This window comes from Pterocles gutturalis, unplaced genomic scaffold (genome assembly GCF_000699245.1).
Source record: "Pterocles gutturalis isolate BGI_N339 unplaced genomic scaffold, ASM69924v1 scaffold37918, whole genome shotgun sequence".
Classification (NCBI taxonomy): Eukaryota; Metazoa; Chordata; class Aves; order Pterocliformes; family Pteroclidae; genus Pterocles; species Pterocles gutturalis.
Window position 1 is genome coordinate 1,122 of NW_010119465.1, and position 22,769 is coordinate 23,890.

Below are 22,769 nucleotides of genomic sequence, written 5' to 3' on the forward strand. Positions count from 1 at the left end.
CTTCATCACAAGTTCTGCTGTTCATGGAAATATTTTTAAGTTAAAGAATGTTCTATCCTTTAATTGAAGCTATAATAAAATACACGATTTGCCATGATAGAGCCCCCAGAATCCAACTAGATATTAAAAAAAAAAAGCTATTTTGCAAAAACTTTTGCCCGGCAAGGGAATGCTGTAAATGGCAAGAAAATGTTATTTGTTAATGGCAGGAAAGTTTTCAACAAGTCCAGGTACTAGTTGGGCTGCAAGCCTGGCATTTCAGAGGTGTCCTGAAATCTCAGCAGTCAGGAACACTTTTATTCAAGGTCTTCCACTTCCCAGAAAATGGGTCACTATTGTAATGGCCTAGGTATTTCCTCAGGGATTTCAGCAATGACTGTGAAGGCATTGCAATTAGCAGGAGCTGGGTTGCAAATCCAGCTGGTTGTATTGGAGGCTTGAAACATTTCCTCGATGGCACAGAAGTTACAGCACGCAGGATGAAGTGAGGTTTGGGAACATAGCACAGGGGACATGAGTGCCTGCATAAAGGGCATGACTTCTTCAAAGATGCTGTTGTGTTTCCAGTGCCTTTGGGACTTCTGCATATTGGGGATTTCTGTGTGGATTGGGAGTGATTTCTGTGCTGTCCACATGTCCATAATCAAAACAGAGGAGACTGAAATATTTTAATTTCTCCTTCCTAACCCTTTCTGACACTTCTTCTTTCACATGAAATAATGATGCTGGATTTGGGGGGGAGGGAAGGAAAGCTGACTCTTCCCCCCCCCCCTTTTTTTTTTCCTCCCAAGCCTAATACAGCTTAATTGTAAAAGACAAAACCAGTAGACTAGTTTTCTGGATCAAGTTTATCCGTGTGCCATCTGCTGGTGAGGCAAAGCAAGGGAACATTTCCAAATCGTTTGGTGTTCCTGTGGTGCTGAACAGACACGTCTCCACCTGAAGACAGTAAAAGCAACAGGTTTCTGAGCATTTCTGATCATGTTTAACTCAGGGCAAAGTCATTTAGCTTACCTGAAGAGAATCAACTGTAGTTACAACAATGTCTCTGCTTTTTTAAGGTGCCTGTGCTTACCTTTCTATGATTCTGTCACATAAAAATTAGAGGTGGTGTTGTAAGGATTTATCTAACAGTATCACATGTGTCTCCTTCTGGAATTACACTAACTCTGAAATACAGAAAATTCTGGAATATTTAGGTTATTTTGAGCAACTGTGAAAAAAACCCTTCTGATTCTTAGGTGTCTGCTATAGTCTAGATTTCTGGCATATATGTGGTTTTTTCCCTTTCCTACTGCTGGTCTGGAAACTTCCCAGCAAAGAGTAGTGGGAGCACTATTATTGTGCACTGCCTTTAATACTGTAAAGTCGCAGAAACCCGTACTGTATAAAGGCTGGCTTTTCTAACTGTGAAATCCTCATATTAATTCAAAATTTCCTTGATATTTATTTCGCTTCATAAGAGTGGGGATTGAGTTTATTGTGAAGTGTAACTTCACAATAGGGTCCCAATAAAGTATTCTGCAAATTTCCACATATGCTAATGATTTTCAATTTATTTATTTTCTCGAGACACATTTTGTTGCTTCCTAAACTAATCCTAGTCAATTGAAATTTATAAGGTCTTTTTAAAAAGGCCTTTGGGGAAATAATATTAAAATATTACTAAAGGAACAATTTGGTTTGCTGCATCTCTACTAATTATTAGTCAGACACTATGTTAACCATCTTGTGCAACATGTTGTTGCACTGAAAGTAGAGCTTCAGAATGTTGTGGTTACATACCTAATTGCAATTGGGCTGTAACAGTCATTTTATAACAGTGGGGGGAAAAAAAAAAAAAAAAAAAAAAAACCAACCTGGAAAGCCAGATACTGGGCATGCAGGAGGTAAGAAGCCATAAAAGGTAGAACTAAGAGGCTTTTAAGATGTGTGGCATGGCTTCTTGCACCACCCAGTCAATTAGTAATTATGTCAACCCAACTGAAGGCCACTGAGAAGAGATTCCCATTCATCTTGGGTATGCCCAGCTTGCTGCTTTATCTGATGAGGGGTGGAAAGCTGGAGGTGGCCAGTAATTGTAGAGCAGCAGAGTTACTGCCCCAGAGCTGTAGTGCTTCCAATCTCTGGGAAACGGTTTCGTGGCAATTGCAGACTCTTGAACTGACAGATGAGAAGTAGGATGGGAATGGAAAGACCATATGGACCTTGATAGTAATAACAAATTTGAAGAAATTGGCTGTATGGTTTTATAATTGATGTTAAGTAAGCGTGCTATATTTACTCTGTTAAAGAAATCTTGTTTGTTTTGCTTTACATTCTAAGCAGGGTCTTGGAAATCTTAAAGGAATGCTTTGTATACACCAGTATTTGTAGTAATAGGAAGTCTCCTGTTAAAATGTGCTCTAGAATTGGTGCAGTTTCTTAATTAATTCATTTGCAGATTTTGAAATTGTAGGTTGTGTAACAGACACTGGTTGTGAGCCCAACAGTACAACATTTTCAAGGAGGAGACACAGAACTTTTAATTCACATTAGTTCATTTTTCATAACAAATGGTTGTTTAAGTTTTGTCAGCATCTACACTTGCCTGTTCCCAGTCTATTGAAATGCCAGAAGATTGAATGGCAAACCAAATTATTCTTGTATTAACAATAGATTTTTGAAGTAGTGTGTTCTCGTTGATAGGATGATATTCACACAAGCATAATTCCTTCAATCTGTTAAGCTTGCGTTTTAGTATAATGCTAACCACAATCATTGTCTACATACAGAATATTTTTCATATTAGTCATTTGATGTAATGGTAGAATTTGATCAATAAAACTTTTAAACAAATGAGAGGTTAGCATAGGTACAAAACTGTGGCTGTATCTCTGTGCAGTTTAATGACCAATGTAAAGTTCAGACTGACATGATCTAATGCTTTCTTCCACTGTTTATCTCCCTGAATCAGTGAAAATACTACCATCGTATCTTGATGTTTAGATTAAGTTACTTAACTACACTGTTGTGCTTCAGTAATAGCATAATGTTTAAATATGATTTTTTCCTCTATGATAAAGGTCCGCTACAGTCATTCATGAGTTCTTTGGGGAAAGATTCTCTGCTTTATCTTGTCCGTCTTGTTATGCATTTTCTTTTTTCTAACATTTGTTTTGTTTGGCTCTTTGTTGAAGTGAGTGAATACCCAGCTGTTGGCATTCCCAGATGTGGTCCAGCGAGTCCATTTAAAGGACATTTGAGTACTAAGAGTAATGGTAAGTAATGCATGTGCTTTCGTCAGAAGGTTGACATGGCTCCTTTTATGTGAATTCATTGATTTAGTGATTAAAATGTTTTTATAATTAAAACCTTTGCATTGAACTCAATTGGTGAAGTTTAATAGTACTTACACTTAGTATGTATTACTGAAAATACTTCTGAGGAGCAAGTTTTGCTTTGACTGTACTGCTAGCTAGAAACAGTTAGCAAGATATCCAAATATATATCATAGAATCATAGAATGGTTTGGGCTGGAAAGGACCTTAGAGATCATCAAGTTCCAACCCCCCCTGCCATGAGCAGGGACACCTCCCACTAGACCAGGTTGCTCAAAGCCTCATCCAGCCTGGCCTTGAACACCTCCAGGGATGGGGCATCCACAGCTTCTCTGGGCAACCTGTTCCGGTGTCTCACCACGCTCACAGTAAAGAACTTCTTCCTAATATCTAGTCTGAATCTGCCCTCTTCCAATTTAAATCCATTACACCTCATTCTGTCACTGCATGCCCTTTTAAAAAGCCCCTCTTCATCTCTCCTGTAGCCCTCTTTAGGTACTGAAAGGCTGCTGTAAGGTTGCCCTGGAGCCTTCTCTTCTCCAGGCTGAACAACCCCAACTCTCTCAGCCTGTCGCATCTATATTAGCTGGAATATAGACATGGTTACTGCTTTAAAGAACCCTTGAGGTTAAGCATATTCCTTTACAGGCAGTAGTTTACATGGGCTAGTGTATGTTTCTGTGCCATACTGCCATCTCAGACACTTTTTTCAAAAGAGCATAGAATGAAGAAACAGGACATTTCCATGCTGACATTCAGAGTCCACCTTCAGCCACTTCTGTAGCTATTTATTGAGTTAAAGGCTCAGTGGGGGAAAAAAAAAAACAAAGGAGACAAGATGATTTCATGTGATAGTAGCTGCTGAGGAAAAATGACAGCTATTGGGCAAAGAAGTTAAGTACACAATAATTTAAAGTTTGGCTTTGAATTGCAGTTAATAACTGTTTAAAATTTTAGTATTATTGTGCCTGCCTTTATAATGTTCACATACGTTTTAATCTTACAGCTTTCTGCATTGACTCCTCTGGAAGTCTAACCAGCCAGTACATGATCAGAGATCACATGGTGTTTCATTATAACAAAATCCGTTCAGCCAAAGGTAAAAATGTGCATACATGAGCAAACTTTCTACCCCCAGATTTAGCTCTTTCTTTCAGAATAGGTTTATTTCACGAGGGAACGAATTGGATTGTAGGAAGTGTAGTTTTCTTCCTGTTTCATACCCAGACTGATGTCAGCAAGGAGATATGGCTGCTACTTAATATTTTTGTATTATTGGAAGTTTTTGTATGAAAACATTTTCCTTAAGTCCTACCAAAGAGAGTACTTTAATTTTAGGGTGCTTCCTGCTGTTTTCTCCCCATTTTGCTTTTGATGAAATAAAGAATTATGAAATATTGTACTGAACTGAAAATTGAGATAGTCACAATGGCAAATAAATAGAATTTATTTTATCAGTGAATCCAGAACATTTTCAGTTAAACTAAGACCACTGTCTTGTCTTTTTTGTTGCTTTTTTTGGTGTGGTTTTTTTTTAATTTAAAAATGTTCATTATCTTTTGTTCATATTTCAATCAATGGCCCCAGGTAGTTTTAAGGACTTTGAAAATTACCCTGTGTGTTTGCAAATGAGAAAATTGTGTTACTAGTCTGTATTACTGAAGACTAAAAATGTATATGATTTTTGCACATATTTTAATACTAAAAGATACTTACATATATGAAAAGACAAATATTATGAAATCTGGAACTTAAAAGCCTATTGAACTTGTACGTCTTTGTATGGTTTTCAATTATGTCAAGATCCTGATAAAAAATTTTTCAGATTTAGAAATGTTTGTTTACTCCACTATGAACTGGCAATACCACGTTGTCAGTGCTATAAATGAAAACAAACTGAATTACAACCAAAGTTATTTTTTTAAGGTCATATAATGAGTACGGAATATTGTGTTTAAAAAGTTAATACCATGCACAGAGCTCAGAAAAGTCTGTAGATGGTTGATAATGTTGTTTACAGTTCACAGCCTATTTTCATTCTTCGTGGCATAAACTTGTCTTGGGGATCTTGGTCCTAGAGATATTAATGCTAGGGCTTGGCAGGATGTCCTGAGTATTTAAAATAAATGCTTAAAATTTTGCAGGATATGAGTTAAAAGAGAAATGTTTTTCAATGCCTCCTAAAACATTGTACACTTCTTTTTCTCGGTATTTTCAGAAATAGGGTTTTGGAGGTGGTTCTGCTGATTCTCTTAATCATCCCTCCTTTCCTTAATGTCTGCTTTAAAGAAAGGTACACCGGGGCTTTGGATTCTTCAGAGTCCATGCTGACAAATATGCTGTCATCTATCTGCCATGCAACATACTCAGTATCCTCAGATGTGCAGTTAAATGCCATTAGCACAAAATGTATAGAAGCCTCGTGTAAGGAATCTAAATTTAAATGAGGATTCTTCCTTCAAATATATATTTTACTTTAACACCTTTATCTTGAAAATTTTCTGACTGCATTAATATCAGTCTAATACTTTAAATACACAGTAATTTTTAAAATAGAAAATTTGCTGTGTTCTAATGAAATTAGTCTTTGTTCTGTTGTTTTATTGCTGCTTCTTTCTAGCCACCACAAATACTAAGATACTGAATCACTCACATTTATTTTTTTTCTTATTTTCAGCTGTTGTAGACTGTTCAATGCCCAAGAGTAGGTTGGCCAGCATCAAACGTAAGTATTTGTGATACATTAACTCTGCAAAAGCTTCTGTAAAACTAACTTTACAAAAGAGGCAGAGGAGTAGAAGAGTGACAATATATATAGCCGTTAATAAAGCATTCATGTATGTGCTTGTTTCCTCAGCTTTTCTTACACTGCTCCAGCTATTTGTAAGGATCTGCAGTGAATGTAATGCTAGTGAGATGGACCTAGTCTGTTAGTGATTAATTGTGCTTATAATCACAACTAATTTTGCTTACGATCCTTTTCATCCACACAGTTAATGGAGCATGTAGGAGAAATTTCAGCATTTTCTCTCTGCTTTCTTCTGATATGATGTGAGCTTGAACTTTCAGGAAGAGAGCTTACTAGTGCAAGGTCAAGAGGAATTTTGGGAATGTGGGCACCTGTGGACTGGAACTGAAACTTTAAAGATACCAGTACTGTAACCTTACTTCATAGTGTTAGCTGAAGAGCAATCAAATCATAGATTTAGGGAATACTAAATGAAGTGCATTAGTCAAAGGAGATAAATAGCAGCTGTTTGTTAAAATATCAAAGGTATATTTCTATTTTCGGATGTCTTTCTCTAATGCAATTAGAGAAAGTTGTTTTTCTCCAATTCAATATTTAATTACAACTGCTGAGAAGAAATTAAAGTATTCTTTTAGGATGGAAAGATAAATCTTCTGAGGACAGAATACTTTGTGGTTAGTCTCAAATCCAGTCAAGCCAGAGTGATACTGCCTTGTAAAATGATCAGAATAACTAGAGCTAATGCAGGAAATCGGTCATCCTTTTGGCAGAAAGACTCAATTTCATTAGAATTTTTTTCAGTACTTCTGCACAATGTATTGAGACTGAATTAAGCAACAAGCTGCACCAGGATCAAATATGCTGTATGTGGCTTGCCTTCTGTTTTAAAAAAGTGTAGCACAAATAGCAACAGTATCGCAGAGGTATCTAGAGTCTGCAGATAGGAGTAGGAATTTCAGATCACCTGTTCTGCAGAGTCGTCTTAAAAACATCTTCCTTCTCATGCTCCAGTTCTACCAAGATTTGCTTTGAAACAAGCATGAAAATACAGGGTTGGTGTAAGAAGAAAATTTACACCTATGTGTTTGTGTAATAAAAACATCATGTAGCTTTTCCTTGTGCATCTGCTAGAATATTTCTTAGTTTCCTTAGTTAACAATTATTCTTCCATACCTTTTCAGGTCTTGGGTCTTTCTCAACAACAACAAATGTCCATTTATTTTAGTCTGCTGTCTTTACAGACAAAAAGCTTCTGAGCTGATAGCTTGTGTGTTCCACACCAGAGTGAATTTCCCTGAATAATGAGTTTGTTTTGGGAGACAGAGGCAGTGCCTTAACCTTAACTGATAATTGTCACGACACTAGCAGGTGTGCTCTGTAATGAGGAAATTTCCATTTCAGATAGCAAGGCTTTGTGCAATATGTTTCTCTTTTCAGTTCATCTTACTCAGACCCATGTCTGACTATGTAACTCTGTCCTGGTCACAGACAGAACATTAATCTCCTATACATGGTGTGACGGAAACATTTCACCTTTGTTGCTGCTTTTGTTTTTACCCATCTGTTTGATAAAACTGGTACACTAAATCCTTGCTAAATAGCTTTTTCACCTATTTTCAAACTGGGCTGTAAAAACCTGCTGCTGTGTTTTATCTTATTAGAACATGCGTACAGCCAACACAGCCCTAGAAGATGTTTCCTGTTCACAAAGAAAAAAACCTTGAAGCTAGGGAAAAAAAAATAAACTCTTTGATTACAAAAAAGAAATCCTCAATTTACCTTCTATTATTCTAGCCTAAGACTTGGGAGTGCTACTTGTTGCTTAGTTGAAATTTATTAATATTGCCAAAGTAGGGCTAGCTCATAAAGTGAAGGTGAACATCGTAGCTCAAGGATTCATTTGGAAGAAATGTTGGACTTACTTCTCAGTCTCCCAGAGCTGAGTTCCCGTGTGATTAGAGTGCTTTATCCTTAGATTTAGCTCAATTCTAACATACAGTTTGTTTGCTTGATGTTCTGCACTGTGAGGAATTGTGCAATTATAAAGTGACAATGAATTTGCTATTTTTAAAAATCTGTTTAACAAAGCAATAAATAATGTTGTATTTTTCTCCCCTAAAAGGGGCTTCTCAAGACAGTATTATGTCTCTGCCCCAGTTTTCAGGTTTTATTCTGTCAGATGCTTCATGTTCTCTAATAAAAATGAGAGAGTGCCAAGTGAAAGATAGAAAGCAAAGTAATAAAGCAAACCTGTAAACAATATATTTCTATTAGAATATTCCTCAACATAGTGTTTTTACTTTGCAGTGCTGAAAAATGTTCCCAATTACATTTTCATCTTCAACTGTCTGCATAAAATGCTGCAAACACTTGTTTTTCTTGCAGTAGGAGATTCCCATTTCTTTTTTGCAAGAGTGAGAGAAATGTCTCAACATGTAATTTCACTGGAATTCAACACTTGCCCCGGACACAAGGCTAGAAGTTATATAGCTTGCTTGCTGGTTCTGTTTACCATTTCTACTATTTCAGACAAACGTCTTTCAACCCAATAGCGATGAGAGACAGGGGTTCATAATTTCCTGTCTCGTGATTTATCTTCAACAGCTCAGTCTGTATGCATTATACTTTCTCCTAATGTTTCAGAAGTTCAACTTCTGTCACGTACCTGCTTTCATGTAATCACAGAAATGTTGGTTGTAAGAGATCTTGGGCGGTCCTTTAGTCCTCTTTGAGCTTCCTGCTCAAGGTAGGACTTCTGCCAACACTAGATCAGTCAGCCAAGTCTTGGAAACCTCCAGGGATGGAGATTCTGCAACCTGAGTAACCTGTTCCAGTGTTGCAATATCTGCATAGTTAAAAGATTTTTTCCAGATGTCCAGTTCAAACACTGTCAGGATTATAACTGAATTTACTTCAAAGCATTTATCCTGGTAATTCTAGTTTTAAAAGGCAATTTTTGGGTGGTGGAATATAAGAGTTTTAGATGCCATAGTTGAAATTATTGTTTCATGATGGTCAATGGCAAAAGTTTCTCAACTGCCGTAGGTCAGGATTTTCATGTATGCATTTGTACCAGATACTTAAGATTATCCTTTCGTAATAAAAATGTTTGAGGATTAATATCTGAACTCAGTGTGTGCATGTAACTGATATTTTTTTCTGACCTGCTTTCTTCATATGATTTGTCACCTGAGATCACTTTATAAACAGATCAGAAACTCTGCCACACAGGCTGAAATTTGTACGGAGTTAGCAAAGAGATAATTCCTTGGGGCACATCTACTTTCAAATTCTTCGTTATTGGACTTGCTGGCTTCAAGGTATTTAAGGTTAAGACTACTCAGGCATCCCTTATCCGGTATCTTTGCTATTTGTATAAACTCTAGATCTTCAGAATGAAAGTGAAAATTATTTCCATTTATTTCATACCTAAAATTAGAGTGGTTGGGGTTCTTTCCTACTGTTCTATGTATTGTTCATCAAGAACTACAGATTTCTGTACTGTAGTAATAGTGCAACCAAGTGTTACGTGTTCAGGTGTTAAGCTCAGTGCAGGGTATCGTTTGTAGTGTCTGGCAATCCACCAGAGAATAGTTTTTCTTCCTCTGCCTTTTCTGAAATGGATTATGTGGAGATGACAGCCAATAGCTCAGGCAGTAAGAGTATTGAAAATGTACTGAGGAAGAAAGTAAGGGAAAAGGATTTTTAGAATATCTTCAAACCAATTTCTTTTTTCTTGCTGGAGATGGGACATATAATTTGTCCAAGCACAGCTGCAACATCAGTATGACTGAATATCAGGGGAATGTCTGTAGTGTCACTGAGGTCACGGGGGTTACAGTTTTATTCTCCCAGTAGATCTGTGCTTGTAATTGCCTCAGCTGAGGCATGTTATTACTTTTTCCTTTTTGTATTCCTTGTCTTCCTACATATTGCATCCCAAATAAGGTTTCCGTTCCCCCTCTATTTCAAAAAAGATTTGGGAAGGGGGGTAAATTTTCAGGTTGAAATGCTAAGATTTATTATTCCTACAGATAATGTTAAAAAAGGTCCCCTGAAAATGTGCTTCATGTACTGCTAAAATAGCAGGTGAGTATTTCCCTTTGGGGTTGTTGCCATGAATCAGTCATTAGTGTTTAAGGATTAAACACGATACTGTATTTGGCATTCTCCCTGGCCAACTGAATGTGTTCTGTCCTTAAGGTGGATTTAGTTTCCACTGTTCTTTTCCTGGTATCTTAGCTGGCAGCAAAGTAGGCAAGCTGCCATGCCACTGGACTAGCAGTGAGCATGTTCTTGTGTATTAGATCAGCCTTATTGACTTAAAATAGTTGTTAAAATGTGAAACTTCTTGAAATGTGAAACTTCTATGTTCAGAGTTAGTCCAAGCATGTTGATTGATACCAGTGGCCATTAGAAATATGTGGTTGTGGAATTTGTGCCAGAAAACTTGACAAAAGCTATGCCAAGTAAGACAGCTGCTGCTACACATGCCTGGTTTCTAACAGTACTAACGTTTCAACCTGTATGTTTAGAGATTTTTCCACCGGGCATACTGATAGTACAGACTGAACCCAGTGATTAGTGTGCTTGGAAATGTACGTCTCTGATACTGAGGCGGGGGGCGGGGAGAAGAAGGAAAAAAAAAGTATTCTGAGAAGTTACCCACCAGAAATCTGTTTTAGCACTGATGGAACTTAAATACTTGGGGTGAGAAGTGAGGGCTGGGGGAAGACAACAATTCGGACTTCTGGGGAGATTAGGGGTTATGTTCAAGTTAAAATATTATTAAATGTATATTCTTATTTAATTCTGTATTTAAATTTTAATTTTTCATGTGATCACATACATATTTTACATTAACTCTGTCTACTCTATATGCTATGAAAAGCAGAGATTTATGAAAAGCTGTCTTACATGTCTTGTTGTTGCTGCTGTTTTACAGGAAGCTTTCATAAAATCTCCCTACCTTTGATTCTTAACCTTTCTGTTGAGTCTTGTCCTTACGTATGCATTTCTGAAAATTAATGTTATAAGCAACTAAAATAAGTCCTTTAAAATCAAACACTCAGCTAATTCTAACATATATGTTTTCAGAGTTCAAGTATGTCTTTGGAAACATATTCTAGTACATTTGTCAAGTCTGAATTTTTGGAGAGCAGGAAAACTTACTGTGTAAAAAATCTTTATGAGCCTGTACTTTTAACTGTAGTAATTTACTTTCTTTTTACATAAGTTATTAACTTTAAAGTTTCTTCTACAGAAATGTTTTCTTTCTTTTTTTATGAGAGGTAATTCATTTTAGATATGTATTCAGTACATCAAAAATACATTTTTCACAGAGTTTGTGGTTGCGAAAAGACATGAGATCATCTCGTCTGGCCTCATGAGTTGTCCAGACCAAAAATTTCATCAAGATGTGCTAATGCAGAACTCAACCATACTGAATATGGTAAATAAAGCACATGAACAAGAAAGGCTTGCAGTCTTGACCTCCAGAGGCCAAGAAATAGAGAAAACATCATTTTCTTTTGTAGTTGTTTCAGTAGTTAACCATCATTATTATTGAAAATGTGTCCCTGATTTTTAATTTATTTTATCCAGCTTTACCATCTGTCCATTGCGGGGTTTGTTGGTTTTATACATTTTACCACTATTACTGAGGATCACAAAATGCTATAGCATACCAGAGAACAAGGATAAAAATATGCTTTCCACTTATTGTCAGCATTATCTCAGTACAATATGTCTAAATTGTCTTTGGGGGCTGCCTCAGTGGTAGCCTGAGACAAAATCCACTGTCCAGACCCACCTAGAAGCCAGTCCGACCTCCCTCTAGGGCACACGAATGGAGATTTACCAGAGCAGGTTCAGAAGTTTTCTTCAGCGTCGGTGCAGCATTTCACAATTTCTGTGTAGCAGGCTGTGCGCAGGCTGCTACATTCTTCATATGGCTGACAGAGGTATCTACGAGAATGTCTGTTGGATGAGGACCCCATGCAAGGACTGGAGGTGGATAGATTGGGCTAATCCTGTGCTTCTAGTCTCTCCTGAAATTCCTCTGAAGGATTTATGTCCCACTGTTAGGCTTTATTTCCAAGCTTTAGCAATGGCCAGATTCTGCCATTAGTGGCTTTGCCAAGCAGTATCACATTTCTGATGTACATACCCTGATACAAACATTACTTTCTATTTGATACAAGCAAGGCTGTAGCATCAAGCCCTTAATAAATCCTTTGTCAACTTTTTTGCATGGTGATTCCTCTTATTTGATGAAGCAGTGCTACTGATATTGGATGTGAAGGACTGCAGAATCATCTCTTAGAGATATAAAAATTAAAATTTCTGTGTTAAGAAATTTAGATTTAAACTTAAGAGAAACCTGAACTTCACACCCAATGGCAAAATTCAGTTTGCAGTTGATGAGATCTCACCCCAGGTGCTTTGATCATGGTGTATTGGGGTTGTGTGCAGAGCTAGGAAGATGATAGTAAAAATTCTTACACAAGGAAGAGCTTGCTTGCAAAAGTAATATCACCAGCTCATATGCTGAACATTTTAATTATGGTCATTGCAGGCACTTCAGGCTCAGCAGAAATGAGCTTGATGTTTACATTGTTTATATAAGAGAATTCATAAGGGAAATAATAACCAGAAGTGTGTTACTGCAAAAATAGCTGATATAGGAACGATGGAGAACTGCTCAGTGTTGGCCGTTTCTTTTGAGATACATTGTTCTGCAAGCTGAGTTCAATTTAAATCTAACTTAGTATGTCATTGTCTGCTGTGGATTATTTACATCAAAAATGAAATAACTTGAAGGTTAACTGTTGATTGTACTGTGGTGTGACATATGATTATATTTAGAGATTGGAAATTCAGAGCAAAAGAGAAGCACTGGCATTCCAAATCATACTGTCCTTATAAGCGCAGAGCCTCCAAGCTGCTTAGGAACGTGGTAGGTACAATTATTGTGTTTTGGAAGAACTCTTAAGCATGTGTCTGGAAACGCTGCTGCAGCCTAGGCTTAAGGAATAAAGAATCAAACCTATAGAGGGAGTATTCTAACAGGGAAATACACCAATGTGATCTCTGCTTTGTAAGTGTGGTGTGCTCTTTGCAAAAAGAGTATTTGCCTAAGCGAAAGTGTTACTCCTGTGACAGATTGATCAGCGTTTTATAGGTAGCTCTTTATGAAGAATATTACAGATAAACTACCAAAATTTGTGGTCTTTCTTGTGCTGCTTCTTGTTGCTGACAGAATTAAGAGAACAGCTCCATGGGGTGGGTGCAGTAAGTTACAGAACTAAGTTTCACAGACTCTGAATTTATCTGATACACAAAAATCACTACATTGTTTATATTCTAATACATTTTCTCTTTACTATAAAACTTTGTGGTGGTTTTGAGCACAGCAGTTAGTGAGATATAATTGATCTCAAAGTCTCTAATAAGGCTGTAAGAGAGACTCGTTATTTAGATCTATAGACTCTAGTTTTGTGTTCCTAAACATTTAGTTTTCCCTTTTTAGAGATGAGAAAAACCCAGTGGTTTTCTTTTTTCTTTTATTTGTCACAAGGTACTTACTGTCTTGAACCTTTCACATATTTGTCTCTACAACTGTCATGTTTCTGGAGCCAATGTACAGTAAAAGCTACTTTCAGTGAAATTAAGCGTTTGCATTAACAAATGCAGTTGATATTTAGTTCCCGCTGGTCAATGACAGTATGTCAAGGACAGTCTTGTCAAATTTAGTTTGCTAACCTCACTGAAAGCTAAAGAAGCTACATATCTGTGATTGATTTGAAGCAGAAGATACCTCTAGCAGTAAGTAACCTTTCCAATTAACAGATAAATCTCCCTTGTAAAGCTGCATGTTTCTTCCTGAATGCTCATCTTATTCTTTCTGCATTTAATATATTCACAACTGCAGAACAAGCGTTTATATATGGCAGCCTTAAGTATCTTCAGCCCGCACCCATCAGTTGTAATATTACTTGTAATCAGTGCTGCAAAGGTTCAGGCCATTTGTAAGATACTGTTTTCTGTCTGGCTAAAGCCAAACAGAAAGACTGTATTCTCCAGTCCCTGCTTCAGGAAAGGACATGTGAAGTCAGGGGTGGTAGGTTGGCAGCGTGTATGTTCTTGTGTCTGTGCCCTTGTCTATATTTTTGCTGACTGCCTAAGGGCTATCCTAACTTACGCCTAGCTGTCTGTTTACATCGACACTCTGTTCAAGAAGGTTTTCTTTCTCTCTGGATTTGATGGTTTCACAGTTCCTAACTTTTACAGCAGGCCTATCCTGAAAATTCTCTAATTTGGCAACAAGATGTGTGCACTGCTGGGATTTTCTGCCATGCTGCTTTGCATCCATCTGCTCTGGCTTTTAGTACACATGTGTGACTTCATAGCTGTTAGAATGCACTTAATGGATTAGCTGAGCTAAGCTCAGTGTATGACTGGTGTTAGGCAAAGACTTTACATTTCCCATGCAGGTGACATAGTCCCAATGGGTCATTCTGACAACCAAAGATAGCCTTAGCATCCTGGCATGCTTACTGTTTTTTCTTTCTTTACTCATGGGCACAAGCTGTGCTGTGGCCGAGAAGGCTAGTAGCACGCAGTCCTGGAAGAGAATGGTAGTAATTGGCTTTTATAGCTTTGAACGCCAGTGGTAAAGGCAGAGTCTATCCATGTATGTGAAATCTCAGACTATATCCTGTAAAGAGCAGAATAAGGACAAGAACTCAATTTTGCAGTAATATTCACAGTGCTTTGCACTTTGCCCAGAAACTCCTGTTAAGCCATGGTATGCAGGTAGAACATACAGTAAATGGGTTTAAGCCTGTCTTGTCTTAGACAAACCCGGTTTCCACCTAAGCACTTGAGTGTAAGGAAATTTCTGTTTCAGGCATCTACTCACACTTAGAAAATGAGACACCCATACTTCTGTATGATTTGCATTTTTGCTTTGTAGAGCTCTCATTCATTCGTTATATTCATTATTCATTTCTCTAGTTATTTATTCAGCTCTCATTTCAGCCATCACCATGTTACCTGAGCAGTAGGCAAGGCTTGAGTTTTTACAGCTTCCACACGTGTGCACATGTTGGCCCAGTGTGAATAATTATTTATCTCAGACATATAAAACTTCTGACCTGTAGATAATTTTTGAGTGCTCATGTGTAACTTTAAAGATAAACACAATTAGAAATAGTAGTAATTTGGAATAGCTACATGATAAGATAGTGTAGGAAGAAAAATACTGAGTTTTAATTATTTAATGTACAGTACATTGTTTCCTTCTGTTACAAGGCAAATTTTTAATTGAGTTGTATAATTTAGCTTATCTTCAGCTAATATTTTTCCAGTAATAAAAGCAACTTCATATCTTGTAAGTACTCTAATAAAATATACTGAATACATCAGCAGCCATAGAAAAAAAATTACTTTGTATTTTACATATCAGTTGCAAGAATTGAAAGAAAGAGAAAGATGGATTTCCCTGAGGAATGAGAGCAAGGGTTTTGCATCTGAAAGAATAATTTCTAGTTTAAAGGGGGACTAAAATGTTTAATAAAATGAATACATGTACTTACATAATTCGTAGAGATTAAGATGTCTGTACAGTTAATGTACACAAATGAGTGTATTTTAAAGGTTGATTAAATGTCCTCAGATTGCTGTAGTTCTCAGCTGTCTAGAAGAATGTACCACATGAATCCATGAAGTTATTTACATTTCCGTGCATTAAGTACAGTAATGTGTGTGAAGATTGGGGTCTAACAAAGTATTATATAAATACATTATGAAACTGAAGAAGAAATCCACAAAGGCCTTTCTGTCTGCCTGTCTGTATCAAACAAACCATTCCTATGCTTGGGTCTGTGTTAAGTGAATGAGAAATGTAGTCAAGAGTTAAAACAGGTTTCATTGTGTATACAGACTTCAGAAGCATGCTTGCTTTTATAAACCCTCTTCATTCCCATTTTGAAATTAAATTGTTAATGCTTTTCATCAGCCTCATTTGGATTTTTCAACTTTGTGAACTTCATCTGTGGCACCTGGATACTCACAATATACAAAAACTTTGGGCTATGTTATGCAAGATATCAAATGTAGGTGACTGAGAGCACTCAAACACAGAAAATTTACCCATCCTTTGGGCTCCTCTCTTTATCTGATAGCATAGATACCTAATTCATCTTCTGTGCTGCATGGACACTGTGAACAAGGTCTTGGACTGCAGACAAATGTAGACTGATAACAATTTCCCCTCCTGATCTGACAGTGGCCCTTTCACAGTGTTTGCCTTCACTTTTTATGTTCTTGACATGAACATGCTTGTTTTGACATGGGTTCCTGTACTTAGTGGAATACTCGCCATTTTTCCATGGTGTGAGCATGGATTTTTTACCTGTTAAATTTACTGACAGTAAACATGGTGGTTTTTTTGCTGAAATAGTAGATGAGAGTACAGTCAAAGGAGTTCTGTCTGTAAAAAACTGAGAGCAAACTTGTGAGTTTTTGAGCAGAGTGCTCTGTTAGCAATACTGAGCTTGGAATTCCTGCATAGTGGTGTATTAGTTGTGAGATGAGAATACTTCAGGAAGGCTAACGTACAGCTTCAGCTAAGATGCAGCTTCAGCTATTAGCATACTCTTAATATTTTTCTTTTAAGAATAGAGGTAACTTTTATAACTGCCATGGGTTGGAAGTGGAACATAGCTCAATAATCTGACTTTGCTGAGCAATTGGAAAACCCTAAGACATTTTCAAATCACTTAGGACAAAAAAAAGAATAATATTTTTATTTGCATCTGACAAACTTCATCTCTTTCCTAAGTTGCTGACCAGCAAAGAAGAGAGAAACTGAAAAAGAAGATAGCAAGGTGTGAAGAGGAAATGAATGCGTGGAAAACTTCCTCTCGTTCCAGCTCAAGAGGGAGCAAAAGGCTGCTGCCATCCTCTTCTGGAAAGGTAGATATTTTAATTTTGTTTAGTAGCTGTCATAGTCTACTTGCCTCCCATAATAACAGCTGATCACTGCTATGCAGCAGCTCTAGAGGGAACATATTTCAAGCAGCAGAAAATAGACAAGGGTCTTCCTGGCATGTGCCCAACACCAAATGCATGTCTCAGCCTTCTGACAAAGATGGCAGGTATCTGGATGAAGAGTGCTTGTGGTAAATCCAAGCTCTAGTTACCCATAAATTCCCTTGCTTTCATCTCAGCTGACATTCCCGTATCCTCTCTGTCATTACAGAGCTTTCTACTGTTTCCTAAGGCAGAACTCTCGTTACCACTAACCTTCCTAGTAGAGGAATCAAGAATCTTCTATTTTTTTCTGTATCATGGAAGTCCTACTTTGGAAATACATTTCATATCTAACAGTATACTATGTGCTTAAATTGCAGTTACTGAAAGTGAAAATAGTAATTAAGCCATCGGAATAAGTGCTTTTCTGTCTATATACATAGGTTCACTTATTTCGGCTGGCGTTTCATCCAGATATGCAGTGTATATTTCGAAATAATAAATACATAAATGACATTATCTTATTAATTGCTGTAAAGGAGCAATTGCAACTTAAAACAGACTGATGTTTTAACTCTTGATTTTAGCAGCAAATACTCCATATATTGTTTAAATACCCATAGAGCTGTAGAACATTTCCCAGTAGTACAGAAAACTTGCCACTGGTTTCTTTCTGTGTGACTGTTTTTCTTAGCAGACAGTTTGAGTGTGGCCTTGTTGCAGTGCAGAGAAATAATGCTTTGAAATTTAGTACATGGCTCTTAGTTATGGATGAAAGCACAGGCATGCATAAGAAAAGGAAGGAAATGTCATATTTAAAATGCAAATTTTATTTTTTATTAATACCATTTTTGTCCTTCCATGTTATTTTCTGCAAACTCAGGGCAGGAAGAGTTCCTTAAATTATTTCATTGCAAAACCAAGTAAAGTGTGCTCTATAATGTCTCTCTCATTACTGCATAAATCCTCAGTTTTAAAATGAAAGGATGCACTTGTCTTTAATATAGCATTATAACAGACTGTCACTTTTTTCTTTTTCCCAGTTCTTCTAATTACTGACAAGTGACAACAGGAACTGCAGCTTTCCTTATGTGTGCTAGCCTCAGGGCATAATTCAACAAACTGAGTCTGAATTTCAAGTTATCAATTGAAAAGTATATTTTAGAAAGTGATGTTGGGAGACTTGCCAAATAATGTTTAACCACACATAAAAAGTAATTTTTGTATATAATACTTTTTTTTTTTTTGCCTCAAGGTTGTTTTTTTAACTTTACAAATGCAAAGGGTAATCTTCACTGAAGTACTGCTTGGCACTTTGTTAATCAAATCATTGATTGCTTGATTTACAAAATATGTTTCTCTGTCATATAAACAAGAGCACCAGTGAGTTAGTAAGAAGTGAAAATTGTAAGTGAGCCTTCTGGTAGAAGGCTAGGTAATGGAAGTAATTGGGCTGTCATATTTTTGTGCTAAAAATGAAGCCCTATTTAAAATTTACTTTATTTGCCAAAATATACTTTGATTTTGTATGCTTGTTTGTACACCAAGGGAGGATTCTTCTACTTCAGTGATTAGATGTCCTCTAATGCATTGTGAGGATGAGTTAGCCATTCTAATTGTATTTCTCTAGCCATCAGGATATATTGATAGTTGACAGTTGTAAAACAAATTCTAAGGATGCCTATTAAAGCATATGGTAATGTATATAAATTTATGAGTAACATAGATACATATATATATATGTATATAAAAATGTAATAAGCCTTGTATCTCTGACAAGGTCAATGTCTGACTAGATTATAGGCTAAACACATGCTAACCAGCTTTGATGTATGCACCTGACTTTCTGTTTTCAAAAGGCATCATTCATTAGCATTCACTTTTTATGCATTCTGGTAAGTCTGGTGCCTTTATTTAATAATTTTATTTTTTCATGTAGCTGCATGTATTATTATTTAATGTTGCAATAGAGCACAGAAATGGTTTTCAGTTGAGGCTGTGAAAAAAAAAAGGCAAAAATAATTCCTCTAAATTGTATAATACATGTTATACTTTTCTCAAAACCTCTGTGGTTTTTTTAGTGTATTTTATCATACACTGAGCCAACTATGAAACTGAATACCTATAGTGTGTCTTGAACCTCACTGGCTTGCTCTTTGACTGTTTTGTACCAAGGATTTAAGTGCACAAGAAGAGTGAATTCCTTATCTGTTATATCTAGTTATAAACATAAAGTTACTGTAATGTGAGAATCTGCTATGATATGTAATGAACTGAGAAAGTTATTTTGGTTGTGGTTATATAGATTTCATGACTGACTTTTTGAAATAATCAGTGATTTTAATCAAAGAGAGTATTTTGATCACAGATAAAAGGATTCCATCTAGAGCCATGGGTTAAGATATGATAGGTGTTTATGGTGTGTCATGCATTTCTCTACTTTTAGCAGAAGACCTAAGTTAGAAGCTAAGGAGCAGGCTCATTTTCAAATGGCACAACAGAGCAGTCTTTGGATGGGATCTCTAGCAACTAAATTACTTCAAGGGCAGTAGTTTATCTCTCACAGTCGAGTAGAGGGGCAGGGAAAGCATAAGATGTCCTGGGGACAGCTGTGCTTCTCTTCTGCTCCTCTCTTTCCATGTAGTGTAATAATGATGGTTGACACCATGTGTGAAAGTTAATCAAAACAGGATGATAAACTACATACACGGATGCTGAAAAGCTGCTAAGTTGTGTTTGTGTGTCTTTGTGAGTATGTAATTTTTAAGCTTGTATTTAGAGACTTATTTAGACTGAAAAGCTTGAGGATAGATAAGCAGCACATTTGTGGGTATCCACTCATTTATCTGTCAGCAAATTACTTATATATATACTCACACAGAATCACAGAATGTTAGAGATTGGAAGGGACCTTGAAAGATCATCTAGTCCAATCCCCCTGCCGGAGCAGGAACACCTAGATCAGATCACACAGGAACGCATCCAGGCGGGCTTTGAATGTCTCCAGAGAAGGAGACTCCACAACCTCTCTGGGCAGCCTGTTCCAGTGCTCCTTCTTTAAGGAATTACTCTAAGTATTCTTACAATAGAAAAGGCTCTTTGACACAGTCTGGAAAATACTATAATGTCTGTGCATGGAATGCCACTACCGTGTACTCTCTCCAACCACTGACAGAGATGGAAAGCTATATCCTAGTGAAATCCCTAGATTTTTAATTTTTATTTTTCCGTACAGAGCTGATTGGGGTTTTTAAATATTCATCTGGGTGATTCAGCAGGTCAAACTGCATGAAGTTTAATATAACTTATCTCTAAAGCAAGAAAATCTGAGTTGAGCTGGCCATGAGTAAAATCTCTGATTTGAGCAAGACTTGGTATTTCTTATCCCATGTTCAGATAATCCTATTAATGGGCATTTCTGTCTGCTAAAGAAGTTTTATACAGAAATTAATCCATGCCAAAAGTCAGTTGCAGGAAAGCTGCTCCATAGGAGGGTAAATTTTTCTCTTTTAACTATTATAAGTATAGTTGCCATTGTCTTGACATTTCAAGATCCCCTTCAAGCCTGTTTTTTGATTTCTTAAGAATGACAGTTATGACCATCTGCTTGTGCATATGAAATATAGATTAGGAAACATCATTAACTTTCTAATCTCTCATTAATTTTGTATGCAGCACACATGGCTATGTGAAATGCCTACTCAAATGCTTAGTATTTAAAGATTTATTACACTGTTATGATATTAACAGTCTGAAGATGCATTGTGCTTGAGTTAGTTCTGTCAGAATTGAGAAGTAAGTGATTAAAGAAAGCAGAAGAACCGTCTGAGCATCAAAGACAGATGTTTTAATCAGGAATGTTCAGTACAGATTTCCTTTCAGGCTTCATAGTGACAATCACCTCTCATGCTGGTTGTTTGAATTAATACATTTCCATATGCACATTCAATAATAACCCTTATTAAGAACATCACAGTATTTGATGAAAGTAGGAACGTGCCACATTATACAATTGAATACCACACACATAAAGGGAAAGAATGTAACAGCAACATAGTTTTGAATGAGAAAAATGGCTATTATTGATGCCAGTATGTGATCTAATTATATTCCTACAGGTCTTATTTGTTCACATATTTGTGTGAATTTTCTCTCTTGCATTTCTCAATTCTTAACTAATTATCAAAGTGTGTAATGAAATGAACAGATGACATACAAGGGGGTTATGAGAGCAGCAACTGTAAAGGCAGCTCGTTGCTTATTACAGGAAACCTTTGCTCTGTCCAGGCAGCGGAGAGCAGGCACTCAGCCCACTTACAGCAATATTAAAGTGGCTTGTAAATTGAGCTGTCTCAAGTTCAAAGAATTGGACACTCGTTTATTACAAAAATGAAGCTTCTGTACGTTGACAGTGCAGTTCACAAGGTATTTCTCTGGTCTCATTTTATGATGGTAGATGAACTATTCTGTTGAAGACCTTTTCATACAAGAACAAGTTAATTTCAAGACTTAAATTCATCTTGGTGTAACTTCAGGGACCCCGGTGAGAGGTGCCTTTGGACCTTTTGTGTAAAAATAGATTTATCACGCTTTCTTTTCTAAGTTAGGTTTTCATAAGGGAGCTGAACTTTTGAGTTCAGAAGCTAAACTTATTTTAGAAAGTAAATGTAACTTAGAAATCTGGATTCTTTTTCCATGTTACTTCTCTTGCCCATCAGATGACAGCCTTATGCTTTGATCTGTTTTACTGAACTTTCTCTTCCACAGACTCTGTGAAGGTTCAGGGTCCTCTCTATACAAGCTTGCTGCAACTAATATTCCATTTACCACAGTTTTGCGACTAATAAAATTGAAGCATAAATATGTAATTTATGAAACCTCTTTAGGGGGGTTATTATTGCTGAAATATATCATTGAGTAAATTTATATCTTTCAAAATAAATTACAGTTGGTTGAATCAACAGAATAGGAACATATATTGGTTATCAAGACAGGTGTAAAAATTTTTGACTCCCAGATTATATTTGTTCTAGTTTTTGATAGTGCTCATGTCCAAAGTTATGGTACTTCCATGGAATATTTTTTTTAATTGTATCTGAAGAATAGAGCTAAAAATCTTTCAATCAGCGTGTTACTGCATATTTGTGGGAATGTTTTTGTCTTTTTTTTCCTCAGCTAAACATCTGATGTTTTTATAGATACAAATTAGAGAAAAAAAACGAACATACTTGCTTACAGTTAATTTGCCTATACCAACACAGATGTACAAATAATTTTCTGAAAGGTTAGTGACAGATTGCAGGCAAACAGTATCTCTCACATTCCTTAAAATCTTTTTGAAGTCACCAACATAGTTCCTTGTTCCTGATATTGTTTCTTTGTGTATCTGAAGGCTGAACTGCCTATCTGTTTGGGCAGTAAAGGTTTACCCCATGACAACGGCTTCAAAACACATTCTTTCTCGGTACTTGAATGCGTACATCTCAAGACTGACACAAATCAGCTTTGGTTTGCAGTTCTACTATCTAGTCACTACGTTAGCTACTTGGTCTGCTCTACTTATTATATGTTTGAGGAAGAAAAGAAAAGAACCACCCTAAGCTTCCTCATAAATAAGGAATGCTTAAATTCAGGATATTGCCATGTTTACCCTGTCTCTTTCC

At 36.6% G+C, this 22,769-nt stretch overlaps 1 protein-coding gene across 1 annotated transcript in view; it reads left to right on the plus strand.

Annotated features, from left to right (window-relative positions):
- Window positions 1-3,179: 3,179 nt before the first annotated feature.
- Window positions 3,180-22,769, plus strand: part of SPATA7 (spermatogenesis associated 7) — a gene marked incomplete at its 5' end in the record, with an annotated part of 32,231 nt that continues 12,641 nt past the window's right edge. Inside the window, 4 exons of the mRNA XM_010076579.1 lie at window positions 3,180-3,260; window positions 4,327-4,419; window positions 5,998-6,045; window positions 16,916-17,049. Coding sequence (XP_010074881.1) covers window positions 3,180-3,260; window positions 4,327-4,419; window positions 5,998-6,045; window positions 16,916-17,049 — 356 coding nt within the window. The remainder of the gene's footprint in view (window positions 3,261-4,326; window positions 4,420-5,997; window positions 6,046-16,915; window positions 17,050-22,769) is intronic.